This window comes from Triticum aestivum, chromosome 5D (genome assembly GCF_018294505.1).
Source record: "Triticum aestivum cultivar Chinese Spring chromosome 5D, IWGSC CS RefSeq v2.1, whole genome shotgun sequence".
Classification (NCBI taxonomy): domain Eukaryota; kingdom Viridiplantae; phylum Streptophyta; class Magnoliopsida; order Poales; family Poaceae; genus Triticum; species Triticum aestivum.
The window spans coordinates 370,925,248-370,939,077 of NC_057808.1; the positions used below are offsets into that span (position 1 = coordinate 370,925,248).

Genomic DNA, 13,830 nt, shown 5'->3' on the forward strand with positions numbered 1-13,830 from the left:
AACGAACCTTCGCAACGGTGCACAGTTAGGGGGAACACTTTCTTGAAATTATTATAAGGGATCATCTTACTTACTACCGTCATTCTAAGCAAATAAGATGCAAAACATGATAAACATCACATGCAATCAAATAGTGACATGATATGGCCAATATCATTCTGCTCCTTTGATCTCCATCTTCGGGGCGTCATGATCATCTTCGTCACCGGCATGACACCATGATCTCCATCATCATGATCTCCATCATTGTGTCTTCATGAAGTTGTCACGCAAACGATTACTTCTACTTCTATGGCTAACGCGTTTAGCAATAAAGTAAAGTAATTTACATGGCGTTCTTCAATGACACGCAGGTCATACAAAAATAAAGACAACTCCTATGGCTCCTGCCGGTTGTCATACTCATCGACATGCAAGTCGTGATTCCTATTACAAGAATATGATCAATCTCATACATCACATATATCATTCATCACATCTTCTGGCCATATCACATCACAAGGCACATGCTGCAAAAACAAGTTAGACGTCCTCTAATTGTTGTTGCAAGTTTTTACGTGGCTTGTATAGGTTTCTAGCAAGAACGTTTCTTACCTACGTAAAACCACAACGTGATGTGCCAATTTCTATTTACCCTTCATAAGGACCCTTTTCATCGAATCCGTTCCGACTAAAGTGGGAGAGACAGACACCCGCTAGCCACCTTATGCAACTAGTGCATGTCAGTCGGTGGAACCTGTCTCACGTAAGCGTACGTGTAAGATCGGTCCGGGCCGCTTCATCCCACAATACCGCCGAAACAAGATAAGACTAGTAGTGGCAAGAAAAATTGACAACATCTACGCCCACAACTGCTTTGTGTTCTACTCGTGCATAGTAACTACGCATAAACCTGGCTCTGATACCACTGTTGGGGATCGTAGCAGAATTTTAAAATTTCCTACGCATCACCAAGATCAATCTATGGAGTTTACTAGCAACGAGGGGAAAGGAGTGCATCTACATACCCTTGTAGATCGCGAGCGGAAGCGTTCAAGTGAACGGGGTTGATGGAGTCGTACTCGCCGTGATCCAAATCACCGATGACCGAGCGCCGAACGGACGACACCTCCGCGTTCAACACACGTACGGTTGGGGAAGACGTCTCCTCCTTCTTGATCCAGCAAGGGGGAAGGAGAAGTTGATGGAGATCCAGCAGCACGACGGCGTGGTGGTGGAAGCAGCGGGATTCCAGCAGGGCTTCGCCAAGCGCTACTGGAGGAGGAAGAGGTGTCACGGGAGGGAGAGGGAGGCGCCAGGGCTTGGGGTGCTGCTCCCATGCGCCTCCCCACTATATATAGGGGTGGAGGGGGCTGGTTTCTTGCCCTCCAAGTCCATTGGGGCGTTGGCAAAGGTGGGGAAAAGAAATCCCATCATTTCCTTTCCCCACCGATTGTTATCCCCCTTTTTTAGGGATCTTGATCTTATCCCTTCGGGATATGATCTTATTCCTTCTAAGGTGGGATCTTGGTGCGCCTTGACCAGGGGTGTGGGGCCTTGCCCCCACTACCCACGTTCATGTGGGTCCCCCCATGCAGGTGGGCCCCACTTCGGAACCTTCTAGAACCTTCCCGGTACAATACCGAAAATTCCCGAACATTTTCCGGTGGCCAAAATAGGACTTCCCATATATAAATATTTACCTCCGGACCATTCCGGAACTCCTCGTGACGTCCGGGATCTCATCCGGGACTCCGAACAACTTTCGGTTAACCGCATACTAATATCTCTACAACTCTAGTGTCACCGAACCTTAAGTGTGTAGACCCTACGGGTTCGGGAGACATGCAGACATGATCGAGACGACTCTCTGGTCAATAACCAACAGCGGGATCTGGATACCCATGTTGGCTCCCACATGTTCCACGATGATCTCATCGGATGAACCACGATGTCGAGGATTCAATCAATCCCGTATACAATTCCCTTTGTCAATCGGTACGTTACTTGCCCGAGATTCGATTGTCGGTATCCCAATACCTTGTTCAATCTTGTTACCGGCAAGTCACTTTACTCGTACCGTAATGCATGATCCCGTGGCTAACTCCTTAGTCACATTGAGCTCATTATGATGATGCATTACCGAGTGGGCCCAGAGATACCTCTCCGTCATACGGAGTGACAAATCCCGGTCTCGATTCGTGTCAACCCAACAGACACTTTCAGAGATACCCGTAGTGTACCTTTATAGTCACCCAGTTACGTTGTGACGTTGGGTACACCCAAAGCACTCCTACGGCATCCGGGAGTTACACGATCTCATGGTCTAAGGAAAAGATACTTGACATTGGAAAAGCTCTAGCAAACGAACTACACGATCTTTTATGCTATGCTTAGGATTGGGTCTTGTCCATCACATCATTCTCCTAATGATGTGATCCCGTTATCAATGACATCCAATGTCCATAGTCAGGAAACCATGACTATCTGTTGATCAACGAGCTAGTCAACTAGAGGCTTACTAGGGACACGTTGTGGTCTATATATTCACACATGAATTCTGGTGTCTCTTCTTTGTCGACAAACGTTTTCAGCTCATTCTTCCACCTCCTGAATAGGTCTGCCATCTTCTTAAGAGCACGAGACTTGATTAATTGCTCTTTAACTGGCTTCTCCGGATCCTCCTCTTGCGGTAGGGTGAAATTTGCCTTCAGCTCAGTCCAAAGATCATCTTTCTGCATATCATTGACATAAGACACCTCAGGGTCTTCCTTCTTAGGCTTATACCATTGGTGGATGCTGATCGGGATCTTGTCCCTAACAAGAACCCCGCACTGAGCAGCAAATGCTTCCTTTGTCCGGATGGGTTCAATCGGTTGGCCATCGCGCGCGATTGCTGTGATCTCAAACCTTTCATCCGAGCGCAACTTTCTCTTCGGGCCTCGTCTCTTTACCGAAGTTGTGCTCGATCCGGAGGGCTAGAAAAAAGAAGAAAGACGAGAGTTAATTAATATGTGTACATACCAAAACAATGAATGCATCAATTAGCTAGTCAGCACAGGCTTAACTAATATATTTACCTGGCCGGACTCTGTTCGGTCACCGGAGCCGTCACCACGGGCTCCTTCTTGCACCAGCGTTGGGTCACCGGAGCCATCATAATCATGTCTTTCCTCCTCCACTCTTCGATCACCGTAGCCTGCTTTTTCACCCTGTTCTTCTAGACCATCATTGTCGTTAAGATACGACAAGACATCACCTCCGGCTAAGATTATGTCCCCCAACACCTCTTCTGCTTCCTCGTCTCGTCCGTGCTCCATTGTTTCTGCGAGTATTACAACATGGCAATTATTACACAAACATGACAGCAGGTGGATATATTAGTGCAAACGTAGACCTAGCTTATTCCGGGTTTGGGGTGGCCTCGGCAACGCTTCAAGGGTAGGGGCGCGGTGGGAGGGGGTAGGAGACCGACATCGTTTTTTTCTAGGGTTTGGGTGTCCTCGAGAGTTTTGGTCGAGCGAGAGGGCCGGGGGATGCTCCCGTGGTATAAGTTATCACGGTTGAAGTTATCCGGGAGGGGGTTATATCGACAACGACGGCATACATACATGGGAAAATAATGTTATCGGGGAGGGGGTAGGTCGAACCCCCCCTCGTGTTGAAGTTATCGGGACACGGGGTATATCGACAACGACATATCCGATAAAAAATAAGAAGACGAAGAAGAAATAAAAAGAGGAGAAGAAGATATTAATAGAGGAGAAGATTGAAGAAAAAAAAGAAGAAAAAAAGAGGAGAAGAAGAAAGGAATAGAGGAGAAGAAGAGAAAATAGAATATTCTACTTTCTCTTCTTCTCCTCTACTCCTTTCTTCTTCTCCTCTTTTTTTTCTTCTTCTTATTTATTTCTCATCTTCTTCCTCTCCTCTTCTTCTCCTTTCTTCTTCTTCTTATTTTCCTTTTTCCTCTCATTCTTTTTCTTCTTCTTCCTTTCCTAGCTAGATATATAAAACTTTTCTAAAAATGTAACTTTTGCATGTATAAAACTTTTTCTTCTTCCTTCTTCTTCCTTCTATTCCTTCTTCCTAAATATATAAAACTTTTCTAAAAATGAAACTAACCTAAAATGTACTAAATCAGAGAATATATATAGATAAAACTTTTCTAAAAATCTAACTTTTGCATATATGTATTTTTAAAACATCATTACAATTGAAAAAATACATACATGCATACAAAAAAATGTAAAAAATACATACATACATATATGAACATACATCAAAAAATACATATATCTAAAAAATACATACATACATATATGAAAATCTAAAAACATGTAAAAAAATAGCACGGCGGCGGGGCCGGCAGAGGCGCGGCGCTCACAGAGGGAGGAGCGCGCGGCGTCGGGGCAAGCAGGGGCGCGGGGAGTGGCGCGGAGACGGCGTCGGGGCAGGAGCGGCGCGCGGCGGGGCAGGGGCGGCGTGCGTCGGGGCAGGGACGGCGCGCGGCGACGGCGAGGGCGCGGGCGACAGCGACGACGGGCGCGGGCGACGGCGACGGCGGGGCGGGTCGGGGGCGCGGCAGAGGCACGGCGAGGGCGCGCGGCGTGGTCGGGGGGCATGGGCGAAGGCGGCGTGGTCGGGGGCGCGGCAGAGGCACGACGAGCTCGGGCAGCCTGGCGGCGTCGTCGGAGGGATCGAAGAACTGACGAAATTTTCACAAGTGCTGGCTTATATAGCAAACCCATTGGTACCGGTTGGTGGCACAAACCGGTACCAATGCCACCTTTAGTCCCGGTTGGTGTCACCAACCGGGACCAAAGGCCTCTTTTCAGCAGCCCGAAGGGCGGGAAGCGGCGGCCTTTGGTCCCGGTTGGTGGCACCAACCGGGACTAAAGGGGGGGCATTGGTACCGGTTAGTGCCACGAACCGGTACCAATGCACCCCTTTAGTATCGGTTGGTGCCACCAACCGGGACCAAAGGCCTTGTGCTGCCGCGCCCGCGTCGAAAGTTTAGTCCCACTTCGCTAGTTGAGAGGGGCGCGCAGTGGTTTATATGCCCCACTGCCGCTCCCCTCTCGAGCTCCTCTCCATTGCAGGCTTACAGGCCTAATTGTTACTGCTATGCCTGATGGGCCTACTGGGCCTTCTGCGGGCTTGAATCCTGGCCCATTGATGGGTTTCTAGTCGTATTCAGGCCGCGGTGGCCCAGTAGGTGGCATATTTTTTATTTTTTGCCTTTTTTTGTTTTCTTTTTTGCTTTATTTATTTTGTTTTGTTTCCACTTACAACAAAAAACTTATTTATTTTATTTTATTTTATTTCTAATTACTTATTTATTTTACTTTATGATAATTCTTTTTGCTATTAAAGTTTCTAACAAAAAAAGTTATTTATAAAAATTCTTTTTGCTTTCAATGATTTTGAACAGAAAATACTTCAATAATTTTAGTTGCATCAATTTTATATAATTTTAGTTTCAATAATACTAGAGGTTGCTTATAATGTTTTGAACAGAAAATACTTTGATAATTTTAGTTTCATAAATTTTATTTATGTTATTAAAGTTTATTTTATTTTGTTTCTATTTATATATTTTATTAAAGTTTATATTATTTTGTTTCTAATTACTTATTTATTTTATTTGTTATTTTTCATGCACCATTTTTCATGCATTTACTGATTATTTTGAGCTATAAGACCCTAAAATTGAAAAGCATTTCAAATGAACTCTGAAAAGGTTGAAAGTTGGCATGGTATCATCATTTCATCCACATAGCATGTGCAAGAAAGTTGAGAGGGTTACGGCAAAAAATGGATGCACTTCGTGTACAAAACGGACAATCTCTTTCGAAGTATCAGGATTTCATACGGAAACTCGTCTATTACAAAGGGATTTCATTTTTTAAAACTTATTTGAACTCCTGACTTTTTGTGTGTTCAAAATGCACCATTCAAAGCCACATCATCAATTTTCAACCCTTTCTGACTTCATTTGTTATTTTTCATGCATTTATTGATTATTTTGAGTTATAAGACCCTGAAATTGAAAAGCATTTCAAATGAACTCTGAAAAGGTTGAAAGTTGGCATGGTACCATCATTTCATCCACATAGCATGTGCAAGAAAGTTGAGAGGGTTACGGCAACAACTGGATGCACTTAGTGTACAAAACGGACAATGGTATCATACTCGTCTGTTACAAAGTTGGCATGGTATCATCATAATAGTTGCGGGAGAAAGTCTTCACTTTTTCTTCGCTTGTGTCATTTGCTTATTGCGCCGTAACCATGGATAATCTTCATCGTTTATCAGGATGCTTGGGTCAGCCTTGACTTTGAAGGGAGGAATTTCATGAAACTTTTCATAATCTTCAGACATGTCTGTCTTGCCCTCCACTCCCACGATGTCCCTTTTTCCTGAAAGAACTATGTGGCGTTTTGGCTCATCGTATGATGTATTCGCTTCCTTATCTTTTCTTTTTCTCGGTTTGGTAGACATGTCCTTCACATAGATAACCTGTGCCACATCATTGGCTAGGACGAACGGTTCGTCAGTGTACCCAAGATTTTTCAGATCCACTGTTGTCATTCCGTACTGTGGGTCTACCTGTACCCCACCTCTTGTAGTTCTCATATAACAACATATAGCTCTCCAGAGCATCTAATTAATTAAACCATACATTGAAACTATGTAAAACATTTCAATGCGAAAACAAATGCGATCATAATCGCAACCAAGGTAACAATTGATCCAACGGCATAATGATACCAAGCCTCGGTATGAATGGCATATTTTCTAATCTTTCTAATCTTCAAGCGCATTGCATCCATCTTGATCTTGTGATCATCGACGACATACGCAACATGCAACTCCAATATCATCTTCTCCTCCTCAATTTTTTTTATTTTTTCCTTTAAGAAATTATTTTCTTCTTCAACTAAATTTAACCTCTCGACAATAGGGTCGGTTGGAATTTCCGGTTCACATACCTCCTAGATAAATAAAATCTATGTCATATTGGTCGGCATAATTTTCATAAACAATAAATGAACCAATAGTTATAAAGATAATATATACCACATCCGAATCATAGACAGGATGAGGGCCGACGGGGGCGGATACCAAAACCATCGCACTGTATAATAACAAGCAATAAAATAGTAAGAAAATTAGACAAGTATCTATCTAAAGTAAGAATTTTTTTCTTTGAGAAAGAAGATAAGAACAAGAGGCTCACCACGGTGGTGCCGGCGACGAGATCGGCGCGGCCGATCGACGGCGGTGAAGACGGGAATGGGACGTGAGGGCCGCTAAACCTAGACAAATCTCGAGGAAAATGGAGCTTTGAGGTCGAGCTTCGAGACGAGAAAGCTTAACTAGTGTGGCTCGGGCATTTCATCGAACACCTCATGTGCATAGGAGGTGAGGTAGAGCACCACAAAGCCCTCCCTTCGCCGGCCAGAGAAAAACAGAGCACTGGAGTGCTCTGCTCGCGGGCGAGGGGTATATATAGGCACCTCATTGGTCCCGGTTCGTGGTATGAACCGGGACTAAAGGGCAGCCTGTGGTCCCGGTTCAAGCCATCAACCGGGACCAAGCCAGGAGCGAGGCCCATTGGTCCCGGTTCGTCCCACCAACCGGGACCAAAGAGGCCAGACGAACCGGGACCAATGCCCCCACGAGGCCCGGCAGGCCCCTGGCCTCACGAACCGGGACCAGTGCCCCATGGGTCCCGGTTCTGAACTGAACCGGGACTAATGGGCTGACCCGGCTTGAACCAAAGCCTTCTTTTCTACTAGTGTCAGCTATCGTTGAAAGATGTCCTTTTGTGCGGTGGCGGCGCCAGGATCGGGCTAGGCCCGAGCAAGCCCCAGGCCAAAACCAGCCTCACAACCCAGGGTCCCAGACCACTGCCAGTGCAGTTTGGCTCCGTCACCGCTTTTGTGCATGGCATTAGCATGAAAAAAACTAAGAGTGCAGATTAATGAGGCATGAACACTCGTCTATACAATTTTTGATCGCTTAGTTTGGCTTCTAGTAGGATCTTTATCTTTTTTAACTGCATTTAAAGACGTCTTTTTCCGAGACATATCACTTTGCAAAGTAAAAAAGAAATGCTCCTCTAAAAAAATGCCTCCTTTCCGAGCATAACCAGTGGAGTGTCTTTTCTTCCAACTGGGTATTACCCCTTTCCACTATTTTTTATAGCGGAAATACAATTATTCAGTAACCAATTTTTTAGGTAATTAAAAAACCATTTTTTTATGGATAGTAACCAATTTTGTTACCATCCTTAAAAAAATTTGGTTACTGAATTACCTCAAAATGAGAAGAAAAGGCCGTCTCGTCCTGGGCCGTGCGCTTTCCTTTGCTAACTCCCCGCCTGATCGCGGCGGCAGTCGTGCGCGAACCGCGAAAAAATTCCCCAATCTCCATTCCCCGCTCTAACCCTAGACACCGACAGCCCGTGCGGCGCGGCTGCCGGCTGCCCTGCTGCGGCGGGAGACGAAGCGAGGACTCTCGACTCGCGTGCTCGAGGGAGGGGAAGCGAGGCGAGGCGAGGCGAGGCGGCGGGGTTGCGTTCCGTCTTGGATCTTTTGGTGGCTTGCAGGTCGACGCGGTGGCGGTGAGCTCCGACCCCCCATTTTTCCCGCCCTCAAATTGCTCAGCGCGTACTCGCAAGTTTTCCATCTACTAGCATCCGTCAATTGATTCATGTGAGTATCATTTTGTTCTGTCGCTTGCTTTGCTGTTCCACGGCGCCGGAATACAGCAGAGAACTGGTTATACATCTGCATACTACCGTAGCCGCTGAAACTTACAGAAGGTGCAGAAATTGCTGTCTATGACCGGTCCTCTTTGTCGCCGATGCATGTCTTTTCCAATGCCAAAAATGCATTAGCTGCTTGTTTTATCCAATGTCTCAATGTAAACTATTTCTAAGTTGTATGGTTGTCGCACTGATGCACACATTTCGTTGCGCGGAGTGTCATTCGGGGCGTGTGGCTAGAGTTTTGCCAGCAAATTTTAGCGGTGTCGCACCCACTTTGTGTTTCATCTATGCATCTTGATATGTGTATCTTACCATGCTTTTAGTTTTAACCCAGCCTGTCATTTCAACTTTGCAGGCATCATATGTATATCGATTTTTTTATGGTTATTGATCAATAGCAACACGGGGCTCCATGTTTGCTACAGGTGGTGCCACTTGTTTCCTTCTTTACCAATTCTAAGTAGATAAACTAAAACAGCTGTTAAACTTTACCTAACTTCATGTTATTTTCCTGCAAATTACTTTAATCATAATCTTTACTCACTTTTCCCTCTTGCTTTTAATTGTGTCTACAGAAGGATTTGGTACCTAGGCTTCCTCAAGAGACTAGATTGTTTACTATGGCTTCCGAGGAAACCAAACCAAAGAAGCAAAGAGATGAGGAATGCATTATAAACGGTCTCCCAGGAGAACTCATTGAGCGGATTTTTTTGAAGCTTCCAGTGAGCACTTTGTTGAGGTGCACTGGTGTTTGCGAGCAGTGGCATAAAATCATCCGAGATCCCCAGTTTGTCACCTCTCACCTCCAGGATGCGCCCCAATGCGCCGTCCTATTCTTTCCGCAAGAGTCGGTCTCAGGTGAGCCCCATCCTGCTGATGCTATCCTGATTGATGAAGCCTGGTCGCCATCGACATATGCAGTGCCAGTGATTGGGCCTGACGATTTCCTTTGTGGTTCATGCAATGGGCTTCTTGTCTTATACACAAAGTCATCAACACTCAAGGTAGCTAACTTTGCAACTGGTGAATGCCTGCATCTTGAGAAACCTGTAAAGAATTTGAGGGGTGATCACTTCTTGTTCTACAACTTTGGATTTCACCCATTGTCAAAAGAATACAAGATTACACACTTCCTTGGTGATCCTGTTGTGGGCAGCACTCGCTCCCATAATAATAGCAGATTCAGCGTCATTCAAGTTTACACACTTGGTGGTGAGAAATGGAGAGATATCAAAACTCCAGAAGCCCTAAGCTTAAACTGTGTAAAAAACTCTGGAGCAGTCAATATTGACGGAACAATGTGTTGGCTAATTGAAGACATGGTAGCTAACTGGCAGCACGCAGTTATGACCTTTGATCTCAGTGGAGAAAGTTTTGCACGGATACAACTGCCAGCAACTGTACATGAAGATTGTGCAGGTGGCGGTCCCCGTCGGTACTGGATCAGAGAGATAGATAGGAAGATATGTATAGCAACTGCTCAAGCCTGTCCTTCTCTTCCCAGAAGGCTTGTTGGTATGCTGCAGATCTGGGAACTTGAGAACAAAACGGAGCAAAGGTGGAGCCTGAAGTACAATATTCAGTACTCGCCAGATTACATTCCGGGTCCAAATTTGGTTCATAGGAATAAGATCATACTGCAACGTCGCGACGGCAACCTATATTCCTATGAGTTGCTCGGGGAGAACTTCAATACTAAATTGTGTAAGATGGCAAATCTGTTAGATTTCTTTCCCCACAAGCCTGACAACATGCAATCCTATATCTGTGTGAAGTCACTTGTACGTTTAGATGTATACAAGAAGACTGCCATTGCGCGTAGGCCAAAACAACGGGAAGGCTGGGAATTGAAGAAGTGGGAGGCATGGGAGCACCAGCTCTCTGATTATGAAAAACTGTGGACTCGCCTTCATGAAGAAGAGCACGAGGGAATTGTATGTTAGCTGATCTCAAATTTAGCTTATCGATAATTCATTATTCTGGAAATTTTAACAATGGATGAGTTGCTATTTGATAGGCACTTGCAGAACACAGTAGCATATCATTCAATGGTCTACTGCCGCGTATCTTGGATGATGCGATTCGACAGGATATAGGCATGAAAATCAATAAAATATGTCCAAGCCTTCCAGATCAGGTAATTCTTTATCTAAACGAAAGTCAGCATAGCTTTTATTTTCATATTTTAAGTTTAAATATTCAATGATCATTTGAAAAGCAGAAGATGTAATGATTGTTTAAGTGTACCCTCATCATTGGTCATGTTTTGCACGAGACTCCAGCAACCAAGGCCCCTCCGGCGGCTTAATTGTGTGGCACAGAAGCAAGATAGGGAAAATTTATCTGCTCGTTTGGAGAATTATAGTAGCATTATGAAGGTATAGTGTTTTAAATTTACAAGCCAGATCATTGAGGACTTTTGTTGAAACATGTCAAATTAATTAAGTTAACCTGTCTACAGGCATCGAGGGAGGCTTCAAAGAGTATCATGAGTATGATACTTAGTGCTGTAGAAAATCAGGTAAAGCTTTACATTTGGTCTAATTTATTCATGTTTTTTCTTTCTGCTATAGCTCGGTAGTTCTTGTCACCTATATCTGTTTTAATCTCTTCCACAATAAATAAGCAACTATAAGCAAGATAATATTGTTACCTCTCTCCATACAATTGAATGGCCTCCCCTGCAATACAACTATTTTCCATCCCATATTTTAATTTATGCATGCACTTCTGATTTAGTTCTTTATGCTAACTTTGCAAGTTGTCTAGTTACTGTGTTCATTGGGCTGTCAATTAGGTATCACACAGTCAACATATCTTACATCAATAAGAAATATTTTTTCATCAAGGTTTATGTAGGTGCCCTAAATTTGTGAAATGGGTTTCATTGCAAAACACTTTGGGTGTTTATATTTTCAGACCTACGCATATAGATATAGATATGCCAAACTGTAAATTTTATCTTCTTTGAATTGCATGTTATTGTCTGCAGTTCCATTCTTATACGTTTGCTAGCACACTCAGTGAATAATGGTTAATTGAGCATGGCTCTGCTAACAGGGCATCGAATTATAAGTTATACTTTGGTTGCTATCAAGTACTGCATTAAAGAGGTACTTAAAATTGTTCTATATCATACACCTATATATGGCAGTTAAATTCGAAAATGCCAAATGGAGACCGAGCTCCATGAAGGCCTTAATTTGAAAACTTCAAAATCCAAACTTTTCACTTTCAAAAAATTCTGAAAACAAATACACATATACCTAAATACAATGTACATGTGTGTAAAATTTCAGGTCGAAAAACGTTAAAATGAGAGCTACAAAAAAAACTGGGGCTTTTTAGCATATGTACTGTTCATCCTCAAAGTCCATAATATTTTTATTTTGTGCAGCTCGCAATTCAAGGTCTTTGATCCTGAAATTTTACACACAAACACATTACATCCTTATATACATGTGTATTTTTTTCAGAATTCTTTGAAACTAGAAGGTTTGAATTTTGAAATTTTTGAAGTCCTCGATGGAGCTCGGTCTCCAAAATGCCCTACTCAGACAAATTAACATAAGAAGTTCTAAAGAACATCAGAGTAGGAACCATGGATTGATTGGTTAACGTAGAAATTTCCATTTCCTAGTTCCTGATTTGAGCTTTGAATTCAAAATTTAACGACATGATTAAACTGTCTCTGCACTTTATCTTTCTTTGAGGAAAGGAAAATAATGAAGATTCAGACCCTTCCTTTTTCTGGAATGGGTTGATGAAAGTCCCATTGTCTTGTATTTGAACCTTACTCATGTTTCAGAGGGGTGCTTCGGGCTCAAATGCTGGCATTTCTTCTCAGAATCGCAGTGAGGGCGATGATGCGAAGGCTTAATACTTCAGAATTTATCATGAGGGCGATGATGTTCAACACTTGTTTCTTTTTGTCACCGAGGGACTGTTTACCTCTTCTGCCTGTAAAAGTGTTCTTTCTGAAGTACCGGCTGTGTGCTGCTATGTATCTTTTTTCGTTTGAATTTCAGTCCTTGTGATCTAATTAACTTATTGGTCGATTTGAGACCTTGGAGAATTTGCGGGACAGCGAGACATTTGATCTGAAGGTTAAACCAACTCTTGCCACTGAATATGCTTTGAAACATTACAGGATGCTGGAAGTGGAAATCTTGTAATTGCATTATAATCTTATATCCACGGATGAAAGCATACCTTTAATAATGCACGGCCGTGGAACGTGTAGAATCAAGCAGGTTCAGATCCTCTGGAGTTTTAACTGACTGCTATAGGATGTTACAAAAGCGTGAATGACGATTTGTCGAATTTTGTTTTTGAAAATTCGGGATTGCTGGATACCTTAGAGCATATCCAGCCGTTCGGCCCCCCAGGGTGCCGAAAAAGAGCGGTCTGGGGGCGAACCGGCGCTAGGTCGCCCGTCGAACTCGGCCTTGATGCGCTCCCAATACGTCTCGATGCTCTGGTTCGTGCCGGTGATCGGGTCGAGGCTGGGCGACGGACATGCTCGGTGGCTTGGACGGCGGAGCCCTCGGCTTCCTCTGCTTTGGCTGGGTGACGGCGGCGGTCGCAGCTGTCGCGGCGCGGGGATCACGTACTTCTTCGGCGGCATGGCGGCCGGCTGGGAGGGGAGGGGGAGGGAGATTGGCGGGAGGAATGGAGAGAATGAGAGGGAAGCCGGGGGGAAAGCGGGAAGAAACGGCGGAAAAAGGCTCTCAACTCGCCGACAGAGTGGCCCCACGCCCCTTTTTGCTTGTGCCGGCGCCCCCCAGTGCTCCGGGTTCGGCTCGGGTGCGCCGGCTGTTATTTCGGCCCAACCCGGCGAAAAACAGACTCGTGAGGGCGCCACTGGGCCGATTTTTGCCCGCCGGCGCTAAAAAAAGCCTAGGGGAGGGCCTGTTGGGGGCGCGGCTGGAGATGCTCTTAGCGGCAGCTTTTCCTGGGTCGTCCAATTGTTCGGTGTGCTGCTTTTTTTATCGTTGAATGTGATTGCTCTGTGATTTTCTTTGCTACTATCCCTCTAGTTTCTGTGGGAGCAGGTGCCTCCAATAGATGATGTA

The 13,830-nt window shown here is 44.5% G+C and overlaps 1 protein-coding gene across 3 annotated transcripts; it reads left to right on the top strand.

Moving 5' to 3' along the window:
• Positions 1-8,334: 8,334 nt before the first annotated feature.
• Positions 8,335-12,885, top strand: LOC123121843 (F-box protein At3g07870). 3 transcript variants are annotated; one of them, XM_044541917.1, is made up of 8 exons: positions 8,335-8,608; positions 9,111-9,180; positions 9,331-10,459; positions 10,547-10,689; positions 10,773-10,892; positions 11,038-11,133; positions 11,217-11,276; positions 12,564-12,885. In XM_044541917.1, exons 3-8 carry the CDS (start codon positions 9,376-9,378, stop codon positions 12,633-12,635), a joined length of 1,575 nt encoding a protein of 524 aa, XP_044397852.1. In that variant the 5' UTR covers positions 8,335-8,608; positions 9,111-9,180; positions 9,331-9,375; the 3' UTR covers positions 12,636-12,885. The 3 variants fall into 3 exon arrangements, with proteins under 3 accessions (XP_044397852.1, XP_044397850.1, XP_044397851.1); XM_044541915.1 differs by having other exon boundaries at positions 9,331-10,689; XM_044541916.1 differs by lacking the exon at positions 9,111-9,180 and having other exon boundaries at positions 8,348-8,608; positions 9,331-10,689.
• Positions 12,886-13,830: the final 945 nt, after the last annotated feature.

Excerpts from the sequence above, each read along its gene's own strand:
- LOC123121843 (XM_044541915.1), top strand. The coding sequence starts at position 9,376 with ATGGCTTCCGAGGAAACCAAACCAAAGAAGCAAAGAGATGAGGAATGC. Across the intron at positions 10,893-11,037 it reads GTCCAAGCCTTCCAGATCAG|CAACCAAGGCCCCTCCGGCG; the intron begins GTAATTCTTTAT and ends ACGAGACTCCAG. Across the intron at positions 11,277-12,563 it reads TTAGTGCTGTAGAAAATCAG|AGGGGTGCTTCGGGCTCAAA; the intron begins GTAAAGCTTTAC and ends CTCATGTTTCAG.